The sequence below is a fragment of the Phodopus roborovskii genome, unplaced genomic scaffold (assembly GCF_943737965.1).
Source record: "Phodopus roborovskii unplaced genomic scaffold, PHOROB, whole genome shotgun sequence".
Classification (NCBI taxonomy): Eukaryota; Metazoa; Chordata; class Mammalia; order Rodentia; family Cricetidae; genus Phodopus; species Phodopus roborovskii.
The window spans coordinates 11,191,804-11,217,342 of NW_026126567.1; the positions used below are offsets into that span (position 1 = coordinate 11,191,804).

General features: G+C 41.6%; 1 protein-coding gene across 1 annotated transcript; it reads left to right on the forward strand.

Moving 5' to 3' along the window:
* The first annotated feature begins 23,379 nt into the window (after positions 1 to 23,379).
* Positions 23,380 to 24,956, forward strand: LOC127235344 (uncharacterized protein CXorf49 homolog). Its single transcript, XM_051202592.1, has one exon. It carries the CDS (start codon positions 23,386 to 23,388, stop codon positions 24,913 to 24,915), a length of 1,530 nt encoding a protein of 509 aa, XP_051058549.1. The 5' UTR covers positions 23,380 to 23,385; the 3' UTR covers positions 24,916 to 24,956.
* Positions 24,957 to 25,539: the final 583 nt, after the last annotated feature.

Below are 25,539 nucleotides of genomic sequence, written 5' to 3' on the forward strand. Positions count from 1 at the left end.
TGGAAGGGAGGAAGGGAAAAAGGGATGAAGAGGAACAGAGAAAGAGAGAAAGCTTTTTCCAGGAGCTGCAACAGTTGACTTCCAATTGCATGTATACTATTGACCAGAGCTGTGTTCAATGACTCCATTAGCTGTAAGAGAGCTAAGGAAAAGAGGGTGGAGGAAGTTAATTAACCTCCTTTAAACCTCAATTTCCGAATCTTCAAGACAAGAGAAGCAATGTCTGCCTTCATGACTCTCACAGTAAGCGACAGCTCATCCAACTATTTAGAAATGAGTAAAAGAATAAAAATATAGTGCAATCACAAACCCCTTCTCCAGTATCTCATCACAAAGAAACAACAGCTTTTCTGGTGTCTACTTTATGCTAAGCCCTATGAATAAAAGGATAATTAACACTTGATTGTAGTAATCAAAAGAAGTAACACTCAAGAAGAAAACCACATAGGGAAACATATCTACTTGATGAGTAAGACCAATGTGCACAGGGAAACTGGAAGACAGAGAAATAAATAATAAATAAATATGAAGAGTATCTTTTGGCCTTAAGGAAGACTTCATGGGAAGAGAGATAAACCACTAGACCACAAAGCATTTGTAATAAAGAAAGGAGTGCATAAAATTAGGAAACGGGGCCAGTAAGACAGTTCAGCAGGTTAAGGCTTCTGCTACCAAGCCTGATGAGCTGAGTTCCATCCCCAGGATGCACATGGTGGAGAGAACCAAGTCTGCCAGTTCTCTGATCTCCACATGAGAGCCATTGGAATTGTGTGTCTATACATATATATAATAAATAAGTAAATGCCCTTGAACAATTTAAGAGGAGATAAGCATACAACAGCAAGGCATTAGAAAAGCTAACCATGTTTGTCCCAAAGTACAGCTGAAGAGAGCTGGCAGAGATTAAAGAGTATGGACTTGCTTTCATGAAATTGCTAAGATAGAATTTGTGGATGGTGGGCAACATCAGACATGACCACAATGATTTGTAGCTCCCAGAGTTTATACTGTTATACAAGCCTTCTCTTCCATGGAGTAGATCAGACTTCTTCTGTTGGAAGAATATGGGAAAAATTACAGAAGCCTACTATTGCTGTTAAATAAGGATCAGGGTAAACAAATAGGCCAAATAGATGTTTATTTAGGGAGAAATAACTTACAACCTAGACAGGTGAACACCAGCAAATTCTACCAGATGCTCTCCTGTCCAAGTCCTGACAGCAAGCTCTTTTCCCCTGGCTCTTCCTCCTACCTCCATCCACAGGTCACTTCCGCCCATGGCTCCACCCCTCAATGGGAGTGGGCAGTGCCACAGAAGGACTATCTCACTACAGCCTACTTCCTTGATGAGGCTACAACTAGGACTTTCATCTTACAAATAATCTTTCTCCTGATGGATGATCTCAGCTGGAAGAGGGGGTTCACAAGACAAAGAACTCGGGACACCCCACACCTAACAGTAAGAAATGACGAACCACCCTTTTTCTCAATTTCCTTAAAGAATTAAACAAAACTTTCCACAACTTACTTATCTCAGAAGTAGGCCAGTTACTGCTGAATCTGAGAAGACCACGTGATACCTTGAGTGTAGCCTGCAAAAAGTACAGGAGACCACTTCCTGAAAATAATGCCAGTAGCACAGACACTGAGATCAACAATTAATAAATGGGACCTCCTCAAACTGAGAAGCTTCTGTAAGGGAAAGGACACAGTCAAAAAGACAAAACGGGAGCCCACAGAATGGGAAAAGATCTTCATCAACCACACATCTGACAGAGGGCTGATTTGCAAAATATACAAAGAACTCAAGAAGCTAGTCGCTAAAACACCAAATAATACAATTAAAATGCGGGGTACAGAACTAAACAGAGAATTCTCAATAGAGGAATCTAAAATGGCTGAATGACACTTAAGAAAATGCTCAACATCCTTATCCATCGGGGAAATGCAAATCAAAACAGCTCTGAGATACTATCTTGTACCTGTAAGAATGGCTAAAATAAAAAACACCAAGGACAGTTTATGCTGGAGAGTACTTGGAGAAAGGGGAATGCTCCTCCATTTCTGGTGGGAGTGCAAACTCATATAGCCATTTTGGAAATCCATATGGCAGTTTCTTAGGAAAATGGGAATCAGTTTACCTCAAGATCCATCAATTCCACTCTTAGGCATATTCCCAAAGGATGCATATTCATACAAGGACATCTGTTCAACTATGTTCATAGTAGCATTATTTGTAATAGCCAGAACCTGGAAGCCACCTAGATGCCTCTCAAGTGAAGAATGGATAAAGAAAATGTGGTACACTTACACAATGAAGTACTACTCAGCAGGGGAAAAAATGGAATCTTTAAATTCTCAGGCAAGTGGATGGAACTAGAAGAAACCATCCTGAGTGAGGTAACCCAGCCACAAAAATACAAACATGGTATGTACTCACTCATATAAGGATATTACACATATATGAGCTAAGGATCACCAGCCTACAATCCATACCTCCAGAGAAGCTAGGAAACAAGGACGACCCTAAGAGAGACATACATGGTGCCCCAGAGAAGGGGAAAGGAGCAAGAGTTCCTGATCAAACTGTGAACAAAGCAAGGGATGGGGAGGGAGGTAGAAGAAAAGGGAGTGGAGAAGAGGATGGGGGAGGATAACATGAGGGATCAGGAAGACTGAGTCGGGGGATAAATAGAAGCAAGCAAGCAAGACCTGAACAAAGGGGAACCAGTGGACCCCCAGACTGATAGCTAGGAAACTAGCATTAGACCAACTCAGCCCAACTGAACGTGGGTCTCAGTTAGAAGGCCTGGGCAGTCTAAGGGACCTCAGACAGTGGAACCAGGATGTATCCCTGCTGCACAGAAGGACTTTGGGAGCACATTCCCCATGGAGGGATACTCCCTTAGTCTAGAGGCAGGAGGGAGGGCCTAGTCCCTACTCCAAATGACTTGACAGATTTAGATGACCCCTCCTGGAAGGCATCACCCTCCCTGTGGAGTGGGGGGGATGAGATGAGAGGGTGGGGGGACATGGGAGAGAAGGAGGGAGGTAGAGGGAACCGGGATCCATATGTAAGATAAATAAATAAATAAATAAATAAATAAATAAATAAATAAATAAATGTGAGCAAGAAAAGAGGTACCTTAGTAGAGGGAGCCATTATAGGTTTAAAGAGAAATCTGGCACTAGGGAAATGTCCAGAAGTCTACAAGGATGACCCCAACTAAGAATCTAAGCAATAGTGGAGAGGCTAACTTAAATGCACTTCCCTGGAAATGAAAATGATGACTACCTTAAATACCATCCTAGGGCCTTCATCCAGTAGCTGATAGAAGCAGAAGCAGAGATCCATAGCTAAACACTGAGCTGAACTCCTGGAAACCAGTTGTAGAGAGAGAGAGGAGTGATGAGCAAATGGGTTAAGACCAGGCTGGGAAAACACACAGAAACAGCTGACCTGACCAAATGAGAATTCATGAACCTCAGTCTGACAGCTGGGGAGCCAACATAGAACTGAACCAGGCCCCCTGAACAAGGGTGTCAGCTAGGAGGCCTGGGCAGTCTATGCAGCATCTGGCAGTGAAACCAGTATTTACCTCTAGTGCAGAAAGGGACTTTGGGAGCCCATTCCCCATGGAGGGATACTCTTTTAGCCTAGATACACTGGAAGGGCTTAGGTCCTGCCACAAAAGATGTGACAGACTTTGATGACCCCTCATGGAAGGTCTCATCCTCCCTGAGGAGTGGATGGGGAATGGGAATGGGGGGTCTGTGGTAGGCATGGGAGGAAGGAAGTGAGAGGTAACTGGGATTGATATATATAATAAGATTGTTTCTAATTTAAATAAAATGTATTAAAAAGTATACACACAATGAGGGGATTTCTACCATGCATCCATTCAGGCAATACTTCTAAAACGTTGATAATACTTCTGTTAAATGCACAAGGGAATTTTTTTTAAAAAAATGACCCCTTCTTTGTTTTTTTGAATCTGTTTGAAACAATAAATACACCAGCAGGAAATTTGCTAAATTGCTCCAACTGGCCTAAGTAAAAGGCAAATTAAAATAATAAATTATCCCAGTTGGCTACACTAGAAGACTTCAAATTACAGGCTGTTTGTAAGAAACAAAAGACAGGGTAGGGTAGGGTCATTGTTATGTACCCTGGGAGACAGGGCAAGATGGATCCTATATATGGAATTTTATTAAGGGTCACCTTAAGAACAAGTCACTACGTAGAAAAGAAAAGAAAAACAAATAGGCAACACAGGCACCAAGATACAGGATAAGGCCTGAAACAGATTCAGAAGACATGTGGGACTCCAGACTTAGCAAGGGTCTAAAAGCACTGCCGTGTTGGGGTGGGATGGCCAATCCTATACACCTTGTCTGGCTCATTCTTGGAAGGCAGATACAGCAAAAGATGCACGAATGTGGATTCTCCAGCCAAAGCATTCTTGAATGGCTGGCATGTGAAAGACACTTGTCAGCTCTTCTGTAGTTGGGGTAGGAAGGATATCCAGGCATCGGGATCCATTAAACACATGAAGAAACTATGGTTACAGAGCTGTGTAGGCAGTAATAGACTGGGCATGGAAAGAGGGAGGGCTCTGACCAGGTATAGGTAGGAAAGACATTGCTTTGCAGTGCGACCTTGTTTCTTTCTTGTGTTATAAGACAAAAGAACCCAGTTCAAAGGGAGAAGCTAATGGAGATGGGAAAGGGTAATATATCAAAGTAAGGGTAATATCCTTCTCTCCCCCCCCAATTATATATTTCAACACTAAGTCGATTAAGATATACTTAGTCTCCCTGACTCTACTGTGTTACATACAAAAGAAAAGTATGTCTTCTCCATTTAGAGCTATATAAATCATATAATTAGCCTCTGAGTAATTGAAATCAACATTTAAAATTGAAAATCCAAGGATAGTGACATGACTTAGTCTGGTAAAAGTGCTTGACACAGATATATGAGGATCAAAATTGAGATTCCCAGCGCCCACATAAAATGTGGCTGTTCATGTCTATAATCACAGTGCTGGTATACAGAGGTACTTAGAGTCCATTGGCCAGCCAGCCTAACCAAGCCAGTGAGCTCCAGACTCAGTGAGAAACCCTGTCTCCAAAATATATGGTAGGGAGCCATTTAGAAAGAAACCTGATATCTACACTTGATCTTCCAGGCACACACACACACACACACAGATACACACAGACAACAAAAAAATAAGTCATGAAAACTCCTAAGATACTTGAATATCACTTTCTGCTTAACTTGATTATATATATATATATATGGAAACAATAGGATTTCTACATGCTGTGCAAATGCAACTCTTTCCTGGTGTGGAACAAGAGAAAAGGCACAGATGCTTCTCACATAATTATGTTAGATAATTAACAGACCCAGATCTAGTGGGCCCCAGGAGCTTGTCAACTCATTACACAAATAAGAAAACTCAAATTGATACACCCACAGCCTGGGAGTTTACACATAGCATTCGAGTTTGAGACATCTCGAGGTGTAAAGACTAATTTTTTGAGTGTCTTTTTTTCTTCCTTTCCTTTGAAGTATCTGCTACAGAAGATGATTAACACATGGCTTATTGGATTGAAAACTAAATAAATCAATATTGCTTTCTTTAAACCCAGAGAACTCTCAAGGAACACTTTTTACAAGATGTATTTATCTTTAATAATCTTCAATGAACAGATTTTTACAATTGATCCACCGAGGATCAGGGAAGAGGGGGAAAACTTGCTTTGTGGTTAACCTTCATGGACCTGTATTAGTTGTTGGTATTTTGTGTTGGTTGGTTCCTCTGTGGCTAAAATGAAAAACAGCATTACAACCAAGATCTATCTGTGGCTTTCATTCCCAGAGCATGGAGGAATGCAAATGAAGGAGTATTAACAGAAGAACGCCATTGCAAATTCTTGTAATTCTCTGTAGATTCGTCTAATCCAGTCTGGTCTATGATAAAAAGGATACTGATTGCTAAAGAGAGGCTTTCGTATGAGACTGTGCAGCTTCACCCTTTAGAGAGTGTGGTAATTATGTATGTCTCTGATTCTATATCTAGGGGTTTGAGCATTTGCTGCACAGCAACCAAATACCAAGTTAACTGTTTTGCTGCACATATTAGACCTTTCATGCTCACTCTCCAGAAGGAGAAATGTGAGAGAAAAAAAATCAATGTATTTTGGGAATTTAGGACTATGGCAGTCAAACTAAAATAAAACATAAAACTTATGTATTCCAATGGAGAGGACTACTGAACCTTCTCCATAGTTGATGCCAATGGAAAAAAAATGAGCCAGGAAGTCATCCCATTTTGTGATTGGCACTTTAGGATATGCACGAGATCTTGGTCAACATAAAGTGATACCCCTGAGAAACTACAAGTTTATTCCACCAAAGTTGCCACTACTGTGACATTTCAGATGCTTGTCTTCTACCATATTTTTAAATATTTTTCTTATTTTACATATCTATCCCAGTTCCCTCCCCTTCCCTCCCTCCCATACCCCCCAACCCCCTCCCATCCCTCCCCTGACTCCACAGGGAGGGTAATGCCTTCCAGGAGGGATCAACAAAATCAGTCAAGTCATTTGGAGTAGGGACTAAGCCCTCCCTCCTGCCTCTAGGCTAAAAGGAGTATCCCTCCATTTTTTTAATGGAGGATCACATGCACTTGAACAGCTTCTGTGAGATGGTTCCTTATACTCTGAGATAAGCTTCTTTCCTGTGGTTATTCAACTCTGTAAAATTGTCAAAAATCAGTCAGAACTGAGTCTGAGCCATTCTTGGTAAACAGAGGGCTGACTAAGTGCTGGAGCTCTCAGAATCTAGCCAGAAAAATAACAGAACCAGAGGAATGTAGAAACAACCTAGGCAAGAAAGATCAAGGATGCAGGGGCAGTGGAGGTGCATGCCATTAGTCCTAGCACTTGGGAGGCAAAGGCATGCGGATCTCAGTGAGTTCAAGGACAGCCTGGTCTACAAAGCAAGTTCTAGAACAGCCAGGACTGTTACACAGAGAACCCCTGTCTTGGAAAAGAAAGGAGTGCAGAGGAGAGGAGAGGAGAGGAGAAGAGAGGAGAGGAAAAAGACTAAGCAAAGTAAATGTGTGTCCTCCCCAAAACAAGTATTTGAAAGAGGAAGAATAAATGTAAGTTCAAGCAAGTCTGTTGTAGTCATCTGATCCATTTTTTTTATTTTTAAAAACTTAGCAACCTATGTAATGAACAATAATGAACTGAGCCTTCAATCAGGGCCTAAGGAGTCTGGGTGGATCCATAGTGAAAGAGACTTGCTACATTACAAATGGTTGTGAACAAAGACGAGACAGAAATCAACATGGCATCTCTGAGGAAAAGAGGATAGCTAGAACCTTCTATCTGGTCTCTTCTTAGACATTCTAACCCCAGATCATTTGCATCTGTACTCTTCCACTGTAATATACTACAGTCAGGAGCAGATTATTTTTCCTGGCAGTCATCAACCAAGAGTACGGTTTTTAGGAGTCTCAGTGCTGGCTGAGCTAGCTTCCCTTCAGTCCAATTGGTTTTCTACATCTCAGTCACTCTAGTACCCATAGTACAACGTGTTAACAGATAAGAAATTGGTTGGATGTCAGTTTACTTAACTGTTTCCTGGCAGAACACTCTCCATTACCCAGAATTTTGATCCCAACAGGGCCTTACTTCAACCTCAGTCTCTTCTAGTTTGCAGATGACTAAGACTGATGCACACACCCAATGCCTATCTGCTGTAATAAAGTGAACATTTTTGGCTACCCATTAGAGAGTCAGCAGAGGGAAAAGTAAATGGGGTTCTTGCAGCCAATCAACTAAATATATTTAGGACAAATAAACCAAGACTTTCACCTTGATACAGAAGACAAACAATATGGGAAATAAAGGATCAAGGGGGATTAAGTGTATGAGAAAAGGAACCATCTGCCGATAATAGACACAGGGAAAACAAATAGAAAATCTGTTGCCAAGATTACATAAAGATTATATTGGAAATTGCAGGATGAAAGAAGGGATAAGAAGGAAGTAGCATGTCAGTAAGCTAGGTCCCAGGAGACATGATTCTAAGCTGGTGATGGGGGAGATCCTATTGTTAAAGATTAGTAGAGCTAAGACAGACAGTATAGGAAAGCATGACAAACATGGGCTGTTGAGGGCCTGGCTTGGCTGTGGTGCTCTTGGACGTGCTGAGATAATAAAGGCAAAAGACTGATGATGAGGGTAGAAGGAAGAAAGGGGCTCTCTCGTAAGATCACACTTTAGTGAAGTTGGGTCTTTGCAAAGAAGCCAGACGCACAGGCTGAGCGAGGGTCTTCCTTCACCTATATACAGTGTGTGAGCCTTGAGGAGCTCTTTTGGATACATCCAGCTCTGCCCACCTCAGGGTGGCTCCAGAAGTTAAGGATCTACATGATCAACATTTCCCATTCTCCCTGAAGGACCTCACCCTCACCAAGCATCTATGTCCTATCTCAGTTTAATAGTACCTAAGCTATGGATTGTCAGCATCACCAGTCCAATACCCAGCAACAGAGAACAAACTTGGCCAGTGTCCTGAACTATATCTTAGACCTACCCTGTGGATACCCATAGTCAGCCTACGTCGTCCCTCTGTGTGATGGTTTTCCTAGCAATCAACACACATGACCAATCCATGAAGAAGACCAGAGATTCAGGGGTTAAGTTGGTGAACAAACATTCCAATATTCTTAAATCCTCAATGGGACAAGTCTGATGTGGTTGCCTAAGAGTTTGTCAATGGGTTTTGTACTGGCTGGTTTTGTGTGTCAACTTAACACAAGCTAGAGTCATCAGAGAGGAAGGAGCCTCAGCTGAGGAAATACCTTAATGATATCCAGCTGTAAGGCATTTTGTCAATTAGTGATCATTTCGGGAATGCCCAGCCCAAGATGGGTGAGGTCATCCCTGGGCTTCTGGTCCTGGGTTCTATAAGAAAGTGAGCTAGGCATGAGGAGCAAGCCAGTAAGCAGCCCCTCTCTATGGCCTCTGCATCAGCTCCTGCCTCTGGGATTCAGTCCTGTTTGAGTTCCTGTCTTGACTTCCTTCAGTGCTAAACAACAATGATGAAATGTAAACCAAATAAACCCTTTCCTCCCCAATTTGCTTGTTTTGTTGTGGTGTTTTGCCAAAGCAATAAAAACCCTATCTAGGATAGGTTTCCAAGAAGGGGTACTGAATCCCAGTTGCCCATAATCACAACCCACACAAGAGTGCTGTTGCTGCTTTTTTCCCCCTTCTACAACTTACTCTTGCATGTCCATCTCTCTGAGTACACTCTGGATGTCTGTCACAGTGACTTCTCAGAATCATGCTAACCTTCCACTAAGAGGCTACTGTTAAGAGAAATACAAGTGACGACACACCATGTCAGGCATTAATGAAACAGAAAGATAAAACCTTCGGAGTGCTTCCATTAGCAAAGGTATTTCTTTATTTAATACATACAGCAGCCTATTGAGGGAGGCACTGTCAAATATCCTTATTTTATTCAGGAGGAAGGTGAGATCTAGAGGTCAATTGTAAACCATCCAAGCCCAAACCACGTCTCCATCTACTGGAGCACATCCTTAGCCAGCAGTGTCGTGGGAGGACTGGCCAGGCCACTGTATGCAGGGTAGATGACAGGCGAAGACATGAGAGGACAGAGACTGATCCTAAGCCCCCTTCAATAAGCCACCGGGAGAGGACCTGGAAAACAGTGTTGGTCATATCATGAAAGTGGTCAGGAAAGATGGGAATACAAGGTTGGGAAGTCAAGAGTACCAAAATCAGTTGACATGTGTAGAAAGAAAAAGAAAGAATCAAAATACTTTCTCCTTTTAAGAGGATGGCGGAGCACTGTCTCCACACGTGGTGGGCTGTCTTCATACTGCCATCCTGAGGAACCCAGGTCCCACTAGGTACAGGTTTCAGATGAATGAGGAGAGCAGCACCCCACACCCACACCAGTGACTGTATGATCTTTGGCTAGATCTCCAGCTGCACTGTTGGCAACTGTAAGTAAATCCTCAACAAAGCAAGAAGAGGCAGGGCATCCAGGGCTTAAATTAGGAAACTCTGAAGTGTCAGGGACTCCCATCTGAGATCTGACTCCCAACTCCTCTCCCCCTGCCTCAGCTATCAAGGCTGATGCAATCTCTGTAACAAAACAATAATGAAGAGAATGGTACCAGCTTGCCCAGCAAATCCTCATAAATCCTGAATTCTCAGAGTGTTGAGGAAGTTCCAGGATTCCATACCCAAAGGCCTTGACACACTAAAATGGGCCCCAGTTCACATTGATACTTCAGTGAGAACCCGAAGTTCTTGAAGACATGCAGTGTTGCCCTGGGTCTATCAAGGATGAGCCGTGGAGTCTCAGCAAACCCACATCTGCTTCTTCATCTTCAAAATGAATGTGGGTTAAATCTTATGATCTTAAAGGTCTCCACTAAATACCAGCTGCTGTGAATTTCTCAGCACCCGTGCCAGGAAAGCAGTCTCCCAGAGAGCAATTAATTAAACAATAACTATAGAATTAAGGGCTTGAACTGTGCTATTCATTATACCCAACCTCCCTAGAGAAACTTACCTCCAACCATAGCAGCCCATATGTCACACAAAAATAAGATGCAAACTTGCTGTATGTGACAACATAGGTCTATGACAGCATACAGTACATGCTGAAGCAGTGTCCCAAGAAGTCCTGGGTGCTGACTCTTCAGGCCTTCTTAAATAATGTGCAGAACATGGGATAGTAAAGACCTGGAGGTAAAGAATCAGTTACGGGAAGCAGTTGTAGCTACATTCTGCTAAACAGTTTAGCTCTCGGTGCGGATCTGCAAAGGCTCTCATTCATTAAGAAATTCATCTGGCATTCGGCTTACAGCCGTCTCCAAAATTCAAAGCCACAGACAGTCAGTGCTTCCAAAGCCTCCATAGCAGTGCTTGCCGGGATCTCCTCAGTAATCAACACCTGTCACTGAAAACCAGTTGCGGGGGCGGGGGGGGGGGGGAGGTCTGGCCAGTGGCAGGGCCATTCTTGGTGCAAGATGGAAGTCACTTAATCAATAGGTGTGTTTCAAGGACCTGAACACAATTGCAGGTTGGTTATTAGAATATACATGTATATATGTATATATGTATGTCATGTAGCCTGGACTGGCCTTCTCCTGTCACGAGTCAAGACTTCCAGTAGAAGGACTGGAACACTAACTTAGCCATAAAACCTTCAACCTACAGTCTGTCCTGCCTATGGGATGTACTGGGGTAAGGGTTGCACAAAGATTGTGGGAGTAGCAAACCAATGACTGGTCCATCCTGAGACCCATGCCATGTCAGTGAGCCCATTCCTGACACTACTTGGACTGCCAGGAGGCTGGGTGGCCTAGAGACCTAGAATAGAGCCAAACATGAATGGATTTTTAAAAAAGTCAATGTGATGATGCCTAATGATATTCTGCTATACTCGTAGATTGATGGCTATATCAATTTCATCAGAGAGGCTTCATCCAGCAACTGGATGGAAAAGAGGCCCACAGCCAAATGTTAGGCCAAGCTTGGAGAACCTGCTGAAGAAACGGAGGAGTATATTTTAGGAGACAGAGGGGTCAAGGACATCACGAGAAAATCCACAGAATCAGCTAACCTGGGCTCATAGGAGTTCTCAGAGTCTGGACTGAAAATCAGGGAACCAGCATGGGGCTGACCTAGGCACTCTGCACATATGTGACAGTTGTGTAACTTGGTCTGCTTGCGGAACTCCTAACAGTGGAGGAAGGGGCTGTCTCTTACTCATTCGCTGGCTTTCTGATCCCTCTTCCTCACACCTGGTCACTTTGCCCAGCCTTAATACAGGGCAGGTGCTTAGTCTTACTGCAATTTAATGTAGCAAATTTTGTTGATATCTGTGCAAGGCGTGCCCTTTTTTGAACATAAATGGAGGAGGAAGGGATTGGTGGTGGAAGGGATGGGAGGGGAGGGAGAGGAAAACCACACTTACGATGAAAAATAAATAACTTTAAAATTAAAAAATGAATATAGATATCAAGGGTCTGGATATATGGTTCTGTAGATAAGGGCATTACCTGTTCTTCATAAGACCAGAATTTGATTCCTACCACCTGTGACTCCAGCTTCCGAGGCTCCAACAACTTCTGGCTTGTACAGGCTTCCACACATGTATACACCTACACAAACATGCGCACACAAGGGTGGGGCAGACAACAAACAGACAAACAGACGGGGGGAGGGATGAAAATTAAAGTTATAACCAGTTGACACGATAGTGTGGATGGCAAAAATCTCACAGGGTCCTATCCCTAGATAAAGAGCTACAGGCAATTAATGAGTGAGAGAAGATGAATCAGTCATCTCTAGCTACTCTAACAGGTTATCTAATTCCAAGTGGTCAGCTGTTGTGGAATATTTATTTAGCTATGCAAAGATGTGTTGTATTGCATTTGTTTAACTATGTGAATTTGTGTTGCTGTTTTACCTTGCCTGCCTACGACACCCAACTGGTCTAATGAAAAGCTGAAGAGCCCATAGTAAGCGAGTAGGTATAAGAGGGACTTCCAGGAAAGGAGACAAAGTAGGAGGAAGAATTTAGGCTCGGAGAAGAAAGAAAAAGAGGTGCCAGGGAGATGACAGGAGCCAGACAGATACAAGAGGGAGCAGGAAAGTATGACATACAGAATAGAAGGCAGGTAAAAAGACCCAAGGCAAAATGTATGAATAAAAGAAGGTTCAATTAAGGTAAAAGAGCAGGTGGGACAAGCCTAAGCTAAGGCCAAGACTTCATAATTAATAATAAGTCTCTGTGTCTTTTTTGGAAGCTGGTTGGTGACCCAAAATAAAAGTCAGCAATAGTCAGCTCTAAACACATGTTTATATGAACACTAAATTAACTGAGTAGACTGTATGTATACATATGTACAGACATGCGTGTATTTAACAATAATTAAAGAAGAGGTCATGGATTTGAGAGGAAGTGGGGGAACATGGAATAAGTTGGTTGGGGAGATGGAGGAGAAAAGAGGATTTAATACAGTATTCATGTAAGAAATTCTCCAAAATCCTTTTCAATTTTTTATTTTAAAAGTGTCTAAAAGGGTATCTGGCTCAATGAACAGAATGCAGATGTAACTGTCCATGGGTAATATTCTATTATGGGTAATATGACTATTCTTGGGTAATGTGTCTAATATAGAACAGGATCCCAGCCAGTGGCAAATCTGCTGAGCAGGGAATCTGGCAAAATTTGTGTAGGCGAGACGTCAATAATCTTGTTGTGTGTGGCAGACAACAGGAAGGGGATCCAATCCCAGCAGTGTGACTTGAGTAAAAGCCAAGGCTCTGGGCTCTGCAGATACAACATATAAGGAATGGCAAGTGAAGGAGGGCTCTCAAATCAGGATCATCAAGACAGTTGCTGCTGCCCCTGCTGATGTCTTGCCAGCCCCCCGGGGTACACATGGTTAAAATGGTAGTGTTGTGTTGTTCCCTAATTTGTATGTGAAGTTGAAAATGGGGCTAGATAGTTCGTTTGTGGCTTACTTCCTAGCTTTGGATACGTAATCATCTCTTATATACTTTGAAATGTATTGGATATTTAACTTACAACACTTCAGCTATCATAGAATTATAAATAGTGACTACTATCTATTGAGTGTGTATCATATGTCCTGGATGCTGCTTAAGTATTATAGTGTCTTTTGCATATTTTGAAACAAAATTGTAAAGGTGGAAACTGCATTCATTAACTTTGCTCCTGTGACAAAACACTTGAGATAATCAACTTGAAAGGAGGGAAGGTTTATTTTAGGTCAGTTTCAGAAGTTGTAGTCCATAGTCCCTTGGCCTGGTCACCCGGGGTCTATGCTGAGGAAACAGATCACAACAGGGTAATATGGTGAGCAACCTATTCTCATGAAAGAGAAAAGAGATCAAAATTCTATAAATCCCTTCCAAGGTAGGTCCCAGTGATCTAAGAATACTGAATCCCACAACAAACTAAGAACATGACAGCCTTTAAGAGACATTACAGATGGAAACGCTAACACAAAACCTTCCAATTGTGTATTAGATAGATAGGTAGATAGATACATAGATGATAGATAGAAGATATATATAGAAGATAGATAGATAGATAGATAGATAGATAGATAGATAGATAGATAGATAGGTGATAGGTGCTAAGACCTGAATTGTATGATTGTTTGTCATCATAGAGAAAATAAATACCAAGAGCTAGAGAGATGACTCAAGAGTTAAGAGCACTTACTGCTCTTCCAGAATACCTGTTCAGTTCTCAGCCCACACATGGCAACTCACAACTATCCATAACTACTGTTATGAGAGATCCAATGTCTTTTTCTGATCTCTGAAGACATCAGACATACACATGGTGCATATACCCACACATACACGTAAGCAAAACACCCACATGTAAAACAAGATAAACTAAAAGGAGTATGTAAGAAAATCAATAATAGCATATGATTCAAAGTACACTCCTTTTACTATTGGATGCTTTTACCTAACTTTATTATTTTTACCTTCTCTAATTAGTATTCTGAGAATAATACAAATGAATGAAAATTCATTAATTATCTATATTTGTGATATCCCTTTAGAAATAAAGCATGTGTGCCAGCTGTTTGAGGATGACTTGTGATTTTAATATGTAAATAGTCCACTGCCCATAAAGGGGAGGAGCTCTTCTCAAAACTGCAAACAAAACTTGTCAATCATGGCCCTGCATTAGGCCCTTCATTGGCCAAAACCAAAGTGTTCTGATTGAAATGGATGATATGAAATATCAAAGGGGTTTAATATGGGACATAAGAGGACAGGAGACAGTGCATTCCAAATCTGTACTCTACTTCAAGGAACAAATTGTCAATCAGAGTCCAATTCCAGAACAGTGAAAGGAAGCTGAAATGCCATCTCCACAAATCTACAGAAACTGACATGTCCTTTTGAGAACAATCATCATAGCACAAATCCCACGAGGTCTAAGAGCCCAGAAATGTAAATCTGAATGTCACAGGGACATTCACACTCTGTAAAAGTCATCCCTAAAAAAAACTGGTCCCAAAATGACAAAGTGATACTTGAAAAGGTGAAGGTCAAACTTCAACTCTCCATAATAAGTATTTCCAAGACATGGGAGGTGAAAGTTGAGAGGGACAGAGGAGCTTCAGAAAGGGGACAAGAGTGCTCTCCATGTCTACTTGTCCTTAAAAACAGTGGTTCTCAGCCTGTGTGGGCCATGGCCCCTGAGGAAGTCACATATCAGATATTTGCATTACAAGTCACAACAGTGGCAAAATTACAGTTATAAAGTAGCATTGAAATAATTTTGTGGTTGGAAGTCACCACGTGGGGAATTAGAAAGGTTGAGAACCACAAAGCCAAAGAGAGCCCTGGGAAAACACTAGGAATTTACCTGAAGAAAAGCTTTGAATAGAAATGTGCCCTGCTGACCCAGAATACTCCAGTGACCTGTATCTCTGAACTACTGGTGTCAAGAAGAAAATATAAAACCAGAAGATATGGCTTTAATCTGCAAGTAAGACCCTGGCAATGGAGAGAGGGCTTTGCTTTCCCTTCATATTCTGATGATTGTATCAGCATTTTCAAAACCATGGGATAGTGGCATCAATTATCTTCTCTACTTGGTTCTGCCAAGAATCACAAATCTCCATGCAGGCAATATGAAATAGAGTATGTAACAGTACTCTGTAAAATAACATTGTTCTCAGATAAAATTCCATCAGTATTTTTCTTCTGCCTCAAGAACTAACTGTTGGGCTGGGGAGATGGCTCAGTCAGTATGGTGATTGCAAAGCAGGTATGAAGACCTAAGTTTCCTTTCCAGAACCCATGTTAAAAAGACAGTCGGGCGTGGTAACACACACTTGGAATCCCAGCCCTAAGGAGGCAAAGGTAAGTGGATCCCTACGGGCTCACTGGCCAGTCACCCTACCCTACTTGGCAAGTTCCAAACCAGTGACAGACTGTCACTCAAAAAGATGGGTGAACAGAAACCCAAAGCTGACTTTATTTAGGAGTATTGACTTCACTACTAAAATGGGGCAAATTCATATAGCTTAAGTCGTATCAATCCAAAGACATTTAGGAGAGTTCTGTGTAGTCATAAACAGGAATCCCCAAATGTTATGGCTTTCTCCTGATGTATTTACCTGCAGAATAGTGTGTTGAGTCTTTCCAAAGATATTTAACTGCTTACACACATTCTGTTATGTGCATAACAATATCAAATAAGTTGTGCACCCCTAATTATCTCAGTGCTGACTTTTCCCCATCACTGTCCACTGACTTTCTCTTGCAGAACTGGTACATCAAAGAACATCCATTAAACTTCACGTACTTAAAACCCAACAGCCCAACAAATCTCTCACAAGCCACTGTGGTAGAAGAGGTAAAGGAACCCAGCTGGCTATGGAGATGTCTCATCAAGTTCTGCAAGTTTGCTCAGGTTTGGGCTTTATATCAGCTCTGATGTTGGCAAATGTATACATGTAATTCTCAACTTTTCAGTCAATAGATTTGGGGGGACCAATTTTCAAATATTTCACACCATGACACTTGTTTCTACAAACAGCTTTCTGTGCCCACACTTATTTTCATTGCTCACTCCTTTATTGACCAGCCTCCTGAATTTATGATTAATAAGTAAGTCTTTGGTGTACTCTGCTGTTTTTAAAAGGTTTGCATCCAAGCTAAACGTATTTGTTTTTTGCATAATGCAAATTTTCATTCCTTCTTCTTGGATTCTGGCTTCTTGCTGTTGACATGACATACCAATAACTCACAAAGTTACACAGTGAAGAGAAACACACGCCATTTGGTAAAACACCACAGGCCACCATACCATTAACCCTTTTCCTAGCATGCTCCTAGGGATTCAACTTATGCTGTTTAATAATTTTAAAGGTGAAACACTGAATTTTATTTCTTTCTAAATTCATACTATCTCAAGGTTGGTACTTCCCACATACTATCTTACTTTGAATTTCTGAGTTCAATCTTGTCCCTCATAGTCCCTCTAATTTATGATGCTTACAGACGAGTAGCCTTTTCTCTTCAGGATAGCTGGCATTGGGTTAGCAGTCCGCACCACTAGACCCCTAAGTGTCAGATCATGAAATGTCAGTGCTTACAGTGTCTCTAGAAGTTCATGTACTTTTGTTTGCTTCATTGTTTGTTTCTTTTCCTGAGCAGTAAATGTGAAACTATCAGACACACACACACACACACACACACACACACACACACACAGGTAACAGGAGAAAACACATGTCTGTTTTAAAAGGTAACAAGTAAAAGGCCCATGTGTTTGTATGTCTTCTGTCTTTCTGTCCTTCTTTCATGTCTATGTGTCCCACACCACAAAACTGAATGCACACAGTGTCTGTCACATCTCAGCAAGGCTGATATTGCTTGGTTCCAAGAGCTTCACTTTATTATGTTAAAACATGCTTAAACTTCAACCTCTGTTTCCATGAAATCTTAAACATTATCTATTCATCCCCATGATACTATTCCCAAGAACAGGGTGTAATTGTCAGGGCTCAATGCAAAACGACAACACACGAATCTCGAATTAGGATTAAGCATTTGAAGATAACAGATTCTCAACAAGCATGACAATCTTCTAATAGTGCTGTCCTGTGAGACTGTGCATGCCCCACAACCATCAAGCTGGCCATGTATGTATCCATCCTCTCTTTTAAGAAAATTGGCTATCTGATTTTAAGCATGTAGTTTGCTAAAAATCTTGAGCTGTATCATGTTCACAGCTTCCCTTGTTATTGGAGCCAATGCCCATCTTCCCTTGATCAATGACTATATGATGGGAATATTGGGGTCCAATCATTTCTATGATGCAGAACTCCTCTGAGGAGCAATCTTTGCTTTTGTCATCATGTTAGCCATACGTCAGCTGGACACTCTTCCTGACTGTTTCTGCTGCCATCTCCCTTCTCTTCCTCAGACATTTTATCTACATGACAGCCTGAATACTTTCCTATTCCACCCACTACCATTTCCAAACTTTTTCATCTTACATAGACATCGCCTCCTCCCTGCTGTTCCATAAGCTGTGTGTTCCTAATTCAATCTTAGCATCCCCAAGGTTTCGATGGATTTCACAGTATCTCTTGATCCCATATTAAGTAAGATAATGGAATTGATCTCCTTATAATGCCACCTACCTCACTTCCTCTGGAGTCTTTCACGTCACTTTTGATTTCCATCTAAAGGATAATGATTTCCATAACGACAGTGCTTGCCTGTGTTCATCTTCAGAATAAGTATATTAAAATTTTTTCCTTCGATTCTGTAAATATACATGATGTACATATTATAAAAACTAAATAATAAGTGGAATTTTCAAAGCTATGCTTACATAATGATATTTTTAACAGAATGATGTGTATTTTTTAACGTAATGCTAGGGATTATCTTTAAGCAACCAATCTACTCTTAGGTTAGATCACTACCTGAGTCAAAGAGCAAAGCAGTTTCAATCCAATGGATCCTCTCTACTGAGCATCACATAGGAAATGTACATCACATTGGTGACCCACGTCTCAACACGCGCTAGTTCATTTCACGGGGGTGGGGGTGGGGGGGGGGCTTGCCTTGCTTACACAGGATTGTATTTTGACTGAAGTTTCTAATATGTTTTTTCTTGTTGACAAAATGATCACTCCTTGCCATTAAGATCACACAATTTTGACTACTTTCTAAACCTTCCATAGTGCTGAAATCCTGGGATTTCTTCTCCTTAGCAAGTTGGATTACAATATCTCCTGCATCTTTTCTCACATTTCTTGTGGGGTTCCTTTTGTTTTGTTGTATGCACGTTTCTGTTTGTTTAGTGGAGAATAAATTTTAATGACATATTCAAAGACATTTTATGTTTTCAAGATCATGAACATCAGAATTATCTTTTCATTGCTTTCACACTTCAATAATTTAGTTGGACAGAGAACAATCAGTGATTTGCTTGGGGAATATAATTTAACCATCCTACCTCAATTCTGCCATCTGAAAAGGGCATCTACTATGAACAAGATTATGTATTTCAAAGTAGAGTCTAGTCATAGTGGCAGCAGGAGGTCTCCAGAATGAGTCCAGATTGGCTGCCTCCAAAAACAATGAAGGAGAGAGATTGATTATTGGAAAGACTGGGTGATTTACTTAAAGCCTTTGGAACGTTGCCTGTCCCCTGAAACTGAATATGCAATGTGTCTTAATGTTATTAATATGCACTACCATTTCCTCTCAGAACTTCGAAGATTCTCTGTTCTGCCTTCTAGCATGTAGATGTCACTATGGTTTTTGGTCCATTGTAGGAGTCAATCTTTTTATATCTTAAAGATCCAGGGCTATCTTTATCCTTGGGTCTATGAAAGGTTGCAAGGGTTTATCTCGGTACAGGTTTCTCTGTATTCTTTATATAGGGTAATTGTGTATTTTTTTTCAGTTTAAAGATTAATCTATCTATTTTTCAAATAATTCCCCTTCTCTTCCTTTTTCTTGATTTATTTTGAAATCCTATTAATCAGATATCTGCTAGATCATGTACATCCCTAGCTGAGTTCTTAACATTTTTTCCTCACTCTCTTATTTTACTCTTGGTCCTGGGAGGTTTTCTCAATATTCCAGACCTCCTACTGAATATTTTAGTTTGGAAATTAGATTTTAACTTTCTAAGAATTTTTTTTTGTCTCAGAATGTTCCAATTTCCCAGAAGCATATTCTTATTTTATGAAAGCAATATCTTCAAGACCCTCTCTACAAATTGCATTTAGAATCTTTTCAGTTGTAATTGCTCCCTTCTGTATGAGTCAACTCGGGCTTCCATAAAAGCATAGTACAGGCCAGGTAGCTTAAGCAGCAGCAATCTATTTTTCTCTCAGCTCTTCCTTATGAATATTCGATTCCTCCCTCTTTCTACTCTGTTTCTCCATTATTGCCTGTATATTTTATGTTCTTTCTCATTCTTTGAAATCCCTCTAATGAAATGGGGTAGTGGTACACCTGTATGACTTCACATCATCGTGATCAGGAAGCCTGGCCTTCTAATCAATCGGTCATGTAACATGTAGCTTCTATGACTTGAAGATTTTTTTTTCAGCTCCAGTGTTTACAACTAAAGTCCACAGCTGTTTGCTTGCTTGACTTTCTAGGTTTAAAGTTTCACAGCCCACAAGCACACCAGGTGGTTATGTCATCCTAACCAATAAAGACTAACTCACAGACATGAAATCAGGGTTACACAGCTACTCAATGGATCCCAATTGTTGTAGAAGCCAGTTATTAAGATAGAAGAATTTTTCACACTGGTTTGAGGTTAATTTAGGTAAAGTGTTTTGTTTCCTTTGGTTTTGTATTATATTTGTCTAAACTTGCCACACAGTTACTTCCAACTCGTCATTTCATTTCAACCTACTGCAAGTATGAATCTGAACCATTCAGGATTCAATACATGATTAATTGTTCATTGACAACTGAGACAATATAGTCCTTTTTTCAAGTACTCTGCCAAGGATATGACCTGAGTCCATGATACTTCCTGACAATCATACGTTCTGGATTAATTCATTTTTTCTGCATATGAGCAATCTGGCTATTTCTTCATTTTCCTGTGATCTGTATCCCATTACTGTTAAACTAATACCGCCACTCTTGTGTTACCTTTTAGAGTATAACTTCTCTGTGTAATACTTTACTTGCAAGGCTCTTTTGTATGGTGCTTTTTATTTTGTTTTTGTTAATAACCTTTTTTTTTAAATGATGTACTTGTCTCTGCAGTAAAATGACAGAACATGAGATTCAGACTTTAATAACAAAGAGATTTATAGTTTATAGTTATTTGGCTTCACATCCTGGCTTTCTTTAAACTCTCCATGGCTTCATTATTCTATTATTTATATACTAACCTTTGACCCGGAAGAGTAAAAGCACAAAACCATTTGATAACTGGGTATTGAATATCTACAATATGCAAAGTGTAAATATATTAAAGTGTAAATCTTTGAGGGGTATTTGAGGCAGGGTTTCTCTATGTAAAAATCTGGGCTTCCCTGTAACTCACTCTGTAGACCAGGCTGGCCTTGAACTCACAGAAATTTACCTGCTTTCCCATTTGATGACTGGGCAAGTAACTGAGTTCTGGGCAAATAACTGTGTGAGTCTGAGTTTCCTCTTCTTAAAGATGAGGAGAATAGTTGCAAACACATATGGTTGTCATGAGAATTGAATATTTATGTATTTAAACCATTTAATGAAATGTGTTGTTTTTTATTTTAATTTTTCAAAGTAATAAAAAGTAAAAACAAAGAAGTTATGAAAGAAAAATAGTAGATACTACCCATGTATTCGGGGCCAAAGGGGTACTAATGAGCTAATTCTTAACACATAAAATACTTGAGGTCTTTTTATTACCATACTTGTTTACATTTTGCCTCAGCCATCCTACTTATGTGTTTGGGTGTTGGAGGAAGGCAGAATGAACGTCAGTATATTTGTTTTCACAACTGAACTGTGTGCTATTAAAAGGTGAGATCTATTTCAAACACTTCTTCCATTCTTTTCTCAGTGTTCAATCCAAAGCTGTGCTCACAAAAGAATGTAACAAATACTACTCAAGGATGAAATCTAAGTAAGGAAACACTACAACCCAGGCGGTGACTGTTTATTAAAGCCCAATGTCTACAGTTTCTCCTGCATTCTAGATTTCACTTTTAGAACTTTATAACTTAGTGCATCCAAAGGAAATGCTAGACTTGAATTGAAGATTGTTTTAGAATTATCCAAACTAACTTTGCAATAAAATTGGTAACTTGTCTTCCAGATCCCATGCATTCAAATGATAATATTTGGTTTCAACCATAATACAGTTGAACAACTCTAAGTAGAATAATCATAGTCAGTAGCTGAGACAGATGCAGTTTTTAACCTAGCCTAGAGTCCGCATTCCAGTGCTGAATTAAAAAAAAAAGTACATTTAAGAGAGAGGTGGGTGCAAAAAAAAAAATGCTATAAAGAAAAGCAAAGCTCGGGGGTGGGAACACAGTTGGTAAAGAAGGACCGGTAACTGGGAGAGAGGTGGCTACTAGCCAGAATCATCAGGAAGGTGTTTCAAAGTCTAAAAAGATAAGGAAAATCACTCTGTGTACATCTCTGAAGAAAGCTGATTCGACAACAAGAGACAAGTGAAAGGGACTTGATGGAAATGGACTTGGCATGTTTTAAAGTAAGATTGGTGTGACTGAGAACTGGTAACCCAGGGCAGTCTGTTGACCATGAGGTAGGAAGAGGCTAGCTAGCCGGTGAGTGCCCTGTAAGCCACATGACCGGCTTTGAACCGATTCTAACTAAACTGGAAACGATTCAAGAAGACTGTTACTTGGTTTGTGCTTTAACAAATATGTAAAGGAAAAATCTTTAGAATGGGAGAGAGTGAAAATAGCAAGTGGTTATGCTAACTTGACGACAACAGGACTTAAACCAACACACTCTGCCTGGACACTCCTATAAACCAGGGGCTGTCAATCATTTGGGCCCATGGCTCCACTTCACTTTAGAGAAGCAGGGACAGCCAACTCTTCTCGGAGCGATTTAAGAACGTGTGTTCATCACAGCTGTTAAAGGTGTCTTATCTTAGCACTAGGGATGTAGCTCATTTGGTAGCTTGCCTCCATAACATGTGCAAAGTGCTGGGTCAATCTCCAGGACCACATAAATGTGGCGCAGTGGCACAGACCTAGAGTCCTAGTAGCACTTGAGATATGAAGGCAGAACAATCCGGAATTCAAGATCATAGTCACAGTACAAAGCAAGCTTGAGGACAACCTGGAGTTTCATGTCATTCTATGTCAAAAAGTTTACGTGCTTAAATTTAAGTTTGAAACTGATTTTCCTCTGCACATAATCCCACTCTGTACAATCCCTCTGAAATAAATATTTTAGCAAACACACACACACACACACACACACACACACACACACACACACACGTGAAGTTACTGTGGCATTTATTGTAAGAAAAAAAAAAGCTTTAAAGCCTGCTCACACAAACATGATAAAATTATGTTATTAAAGCTCAGTATATCTTTTTTGTGATGCAATTAATTTTTTTAGGAGAAAACAAGAAATCACACAAAATGCTCGGTGCTAGGCCAGAAACCTATGGCCCCTACCGAGGTCTTTCTGCATCTTTGAGATTGCGCCTTGCATCTAAAGTGAGTCGAGCAACGGTCTTCCTGGAATTTTACTTCCGCTTCCGGGACTGGCAATATGAACTCTCCTGAGGAGGCGTCTGTTCCAGAAGAAGGATTTTACGTGGAGGGAGGAGACCAAACCAAGAGCTTGAGCCTTGTCCCAAGGCCTGCTGAGAGCAGCGAGAGCGAAGGCAGCCTCCTGGACCCCAAAGTGAGCGAGTTCCCTTCGGTGTCGCAGCTGGAAGTGTCAGAGCCCACATCAGTGGTGCTCTGGGCTGGGGGATGTTGGCCAGATTCCTCGGTGCCCGAGAAAGAGAGCCTAGATTCCCCAGTGGACGAGAAGGTGGTTGGTTTGGACTTCCTCTCCCCACCCAGTGTAGAGACAGTGGCCATCGGGCATCAGGAGACCAACCTAGAGTCACCAGGAGACGGAGAACACCCATCCCCAGAGGGCATTTGTGCAGAGACGGAGACAGAGACAGGATCCAGCAGGAGAGATCCGCAGGCCTCAGGCTCTGAGGAGGCAAAGCCAGCCTCTGTTGCCCCTCCCTTCCCCAAGGGACTGGAACAAAGCAGGGCTTGGGTGACCCCGAGGAAGAGTACCTCCAGCAGGATGGTGATCGGCGAGGATACCCACCATCCTATTGCTGAACCTGAGTTTTTAGATGAATTAAATGAGGTACAGATGATGAGGGTGACCATTTGCCTCAAAGATGGGAGCCAGGCTAAGAACAGCGGCCCAGCCGAGACCGGAGACCTAGCCAGACACTCAAATGTCCAGGCCAGGGACAGTTTCATCCGGATGTCCTCCTCGCTACTGACCTCTACTACCCGACTCACCTCTGGCATGGAAAGGCAGGCCTCGAAGGAACTGGAAGCCTTTTCCTCTAAGAAAAAGCCAGGAGCCTTATGGGGTAAAGGAGGGGTCAAGCCCAGCTATCCAGAAGCTCCTGGGACAGGTAGCCTGCCCAAGGCCAATCCTAGAAAGAAGATGGCACCGAAGAAAAAACCTCTGTGGGATGCCTCAGCTGTCACCCTGGGGAGAGCCTTCCATCAATGGGGCCAGAGACTAAAGTCAGCTCCTGCAGAGCCAGCCACCTTCCCCCCAATCTCTGGTGTCGGGCTGCCTGGGAGGTCCAATAAATGCTCCCTGCTGCCTTTGAGGCCCAAACAGTGCAAGAACTTCTACACTGGGAAGAGATCTGGGGCAAAGAGGACAAGGGACTTACAGTTGGTAGCCAAAGAAGACACCGACTTAACCAGGGATCCCTGCTGTCAGATTCCATTTCCAACACACAGGGCAGAGCCACCTGGCCAGAGTGTGCATCAAGAATTCAGCGGTGGGGATATAAACACCAGAAGCTTCCAGGACCCAGCAAACTCTCAGGCCTTAGCCCTGGGCCAGAAAGGCCCCGTGTCTAGAAGATCTGCACCATCTGGAGACCAGGAAACACTTGTGGACCCCTCACCCCCAGATCCAGAGATGCAGCTTGGAATACAGGGTTGTCCCCGCTGCCCAGAGTTACAGAAAGAGATAGAGGACCTCAAGAAACAGCTATCGGCCCTGCAGGCTGTCAATGAGAAGTTCCAGGCGCTTTCAAGTTAAACCCAACATGTGTCCACAAGATATGCAGCTGGTGTCCTTGGAGCCGGTTGTTGAAGTCCTGCTACTTCCTCTCGGTTCTTCCTCCAGGTCCTTTGCTCTTGCAGCTGATTTGCCTCCTCCCCCTTCCCGGGTTGACAGTAGTTCAAATGAAAGTACTTCTTAGGAAGGAAAATAAAAGTTTGTGACATAAAATAAATAAAGATGACTATAAAGAATGCCAGCTTGTCTCTGCCTTCTTGTACTTTTGATTGCGAGCCTAGCCTTTAACGGCCGAGCCATCTCTCCAGCCAATCTGTGCCTTCTTAAAACTGATCTATGTAGGAACGAGGCCTGGAACAGAACATGAAGAAAAATGATCTGTTAAAGAGGTTAAGGGTATTTTCTGAAACCTCTATACATTTTTCAGGCTACTAGTCTTCATTTGGGCTTCAAGTTTTGATTTGTTTGTTTGTTTGCTTGTTTCCTTGAGAATGGGCCCACATCCAGGAAATCACAATGGCTCTCCTCATAAACTTTTCTCTCCCGTCCTAGATGGCTTACAGGGATTGCCCCTGTTTGGGGATAAGTCTTTTTGCAGGATGAGGACTAAGGATGGGAAAATGCAAACATAATCTAGGTGCTTAT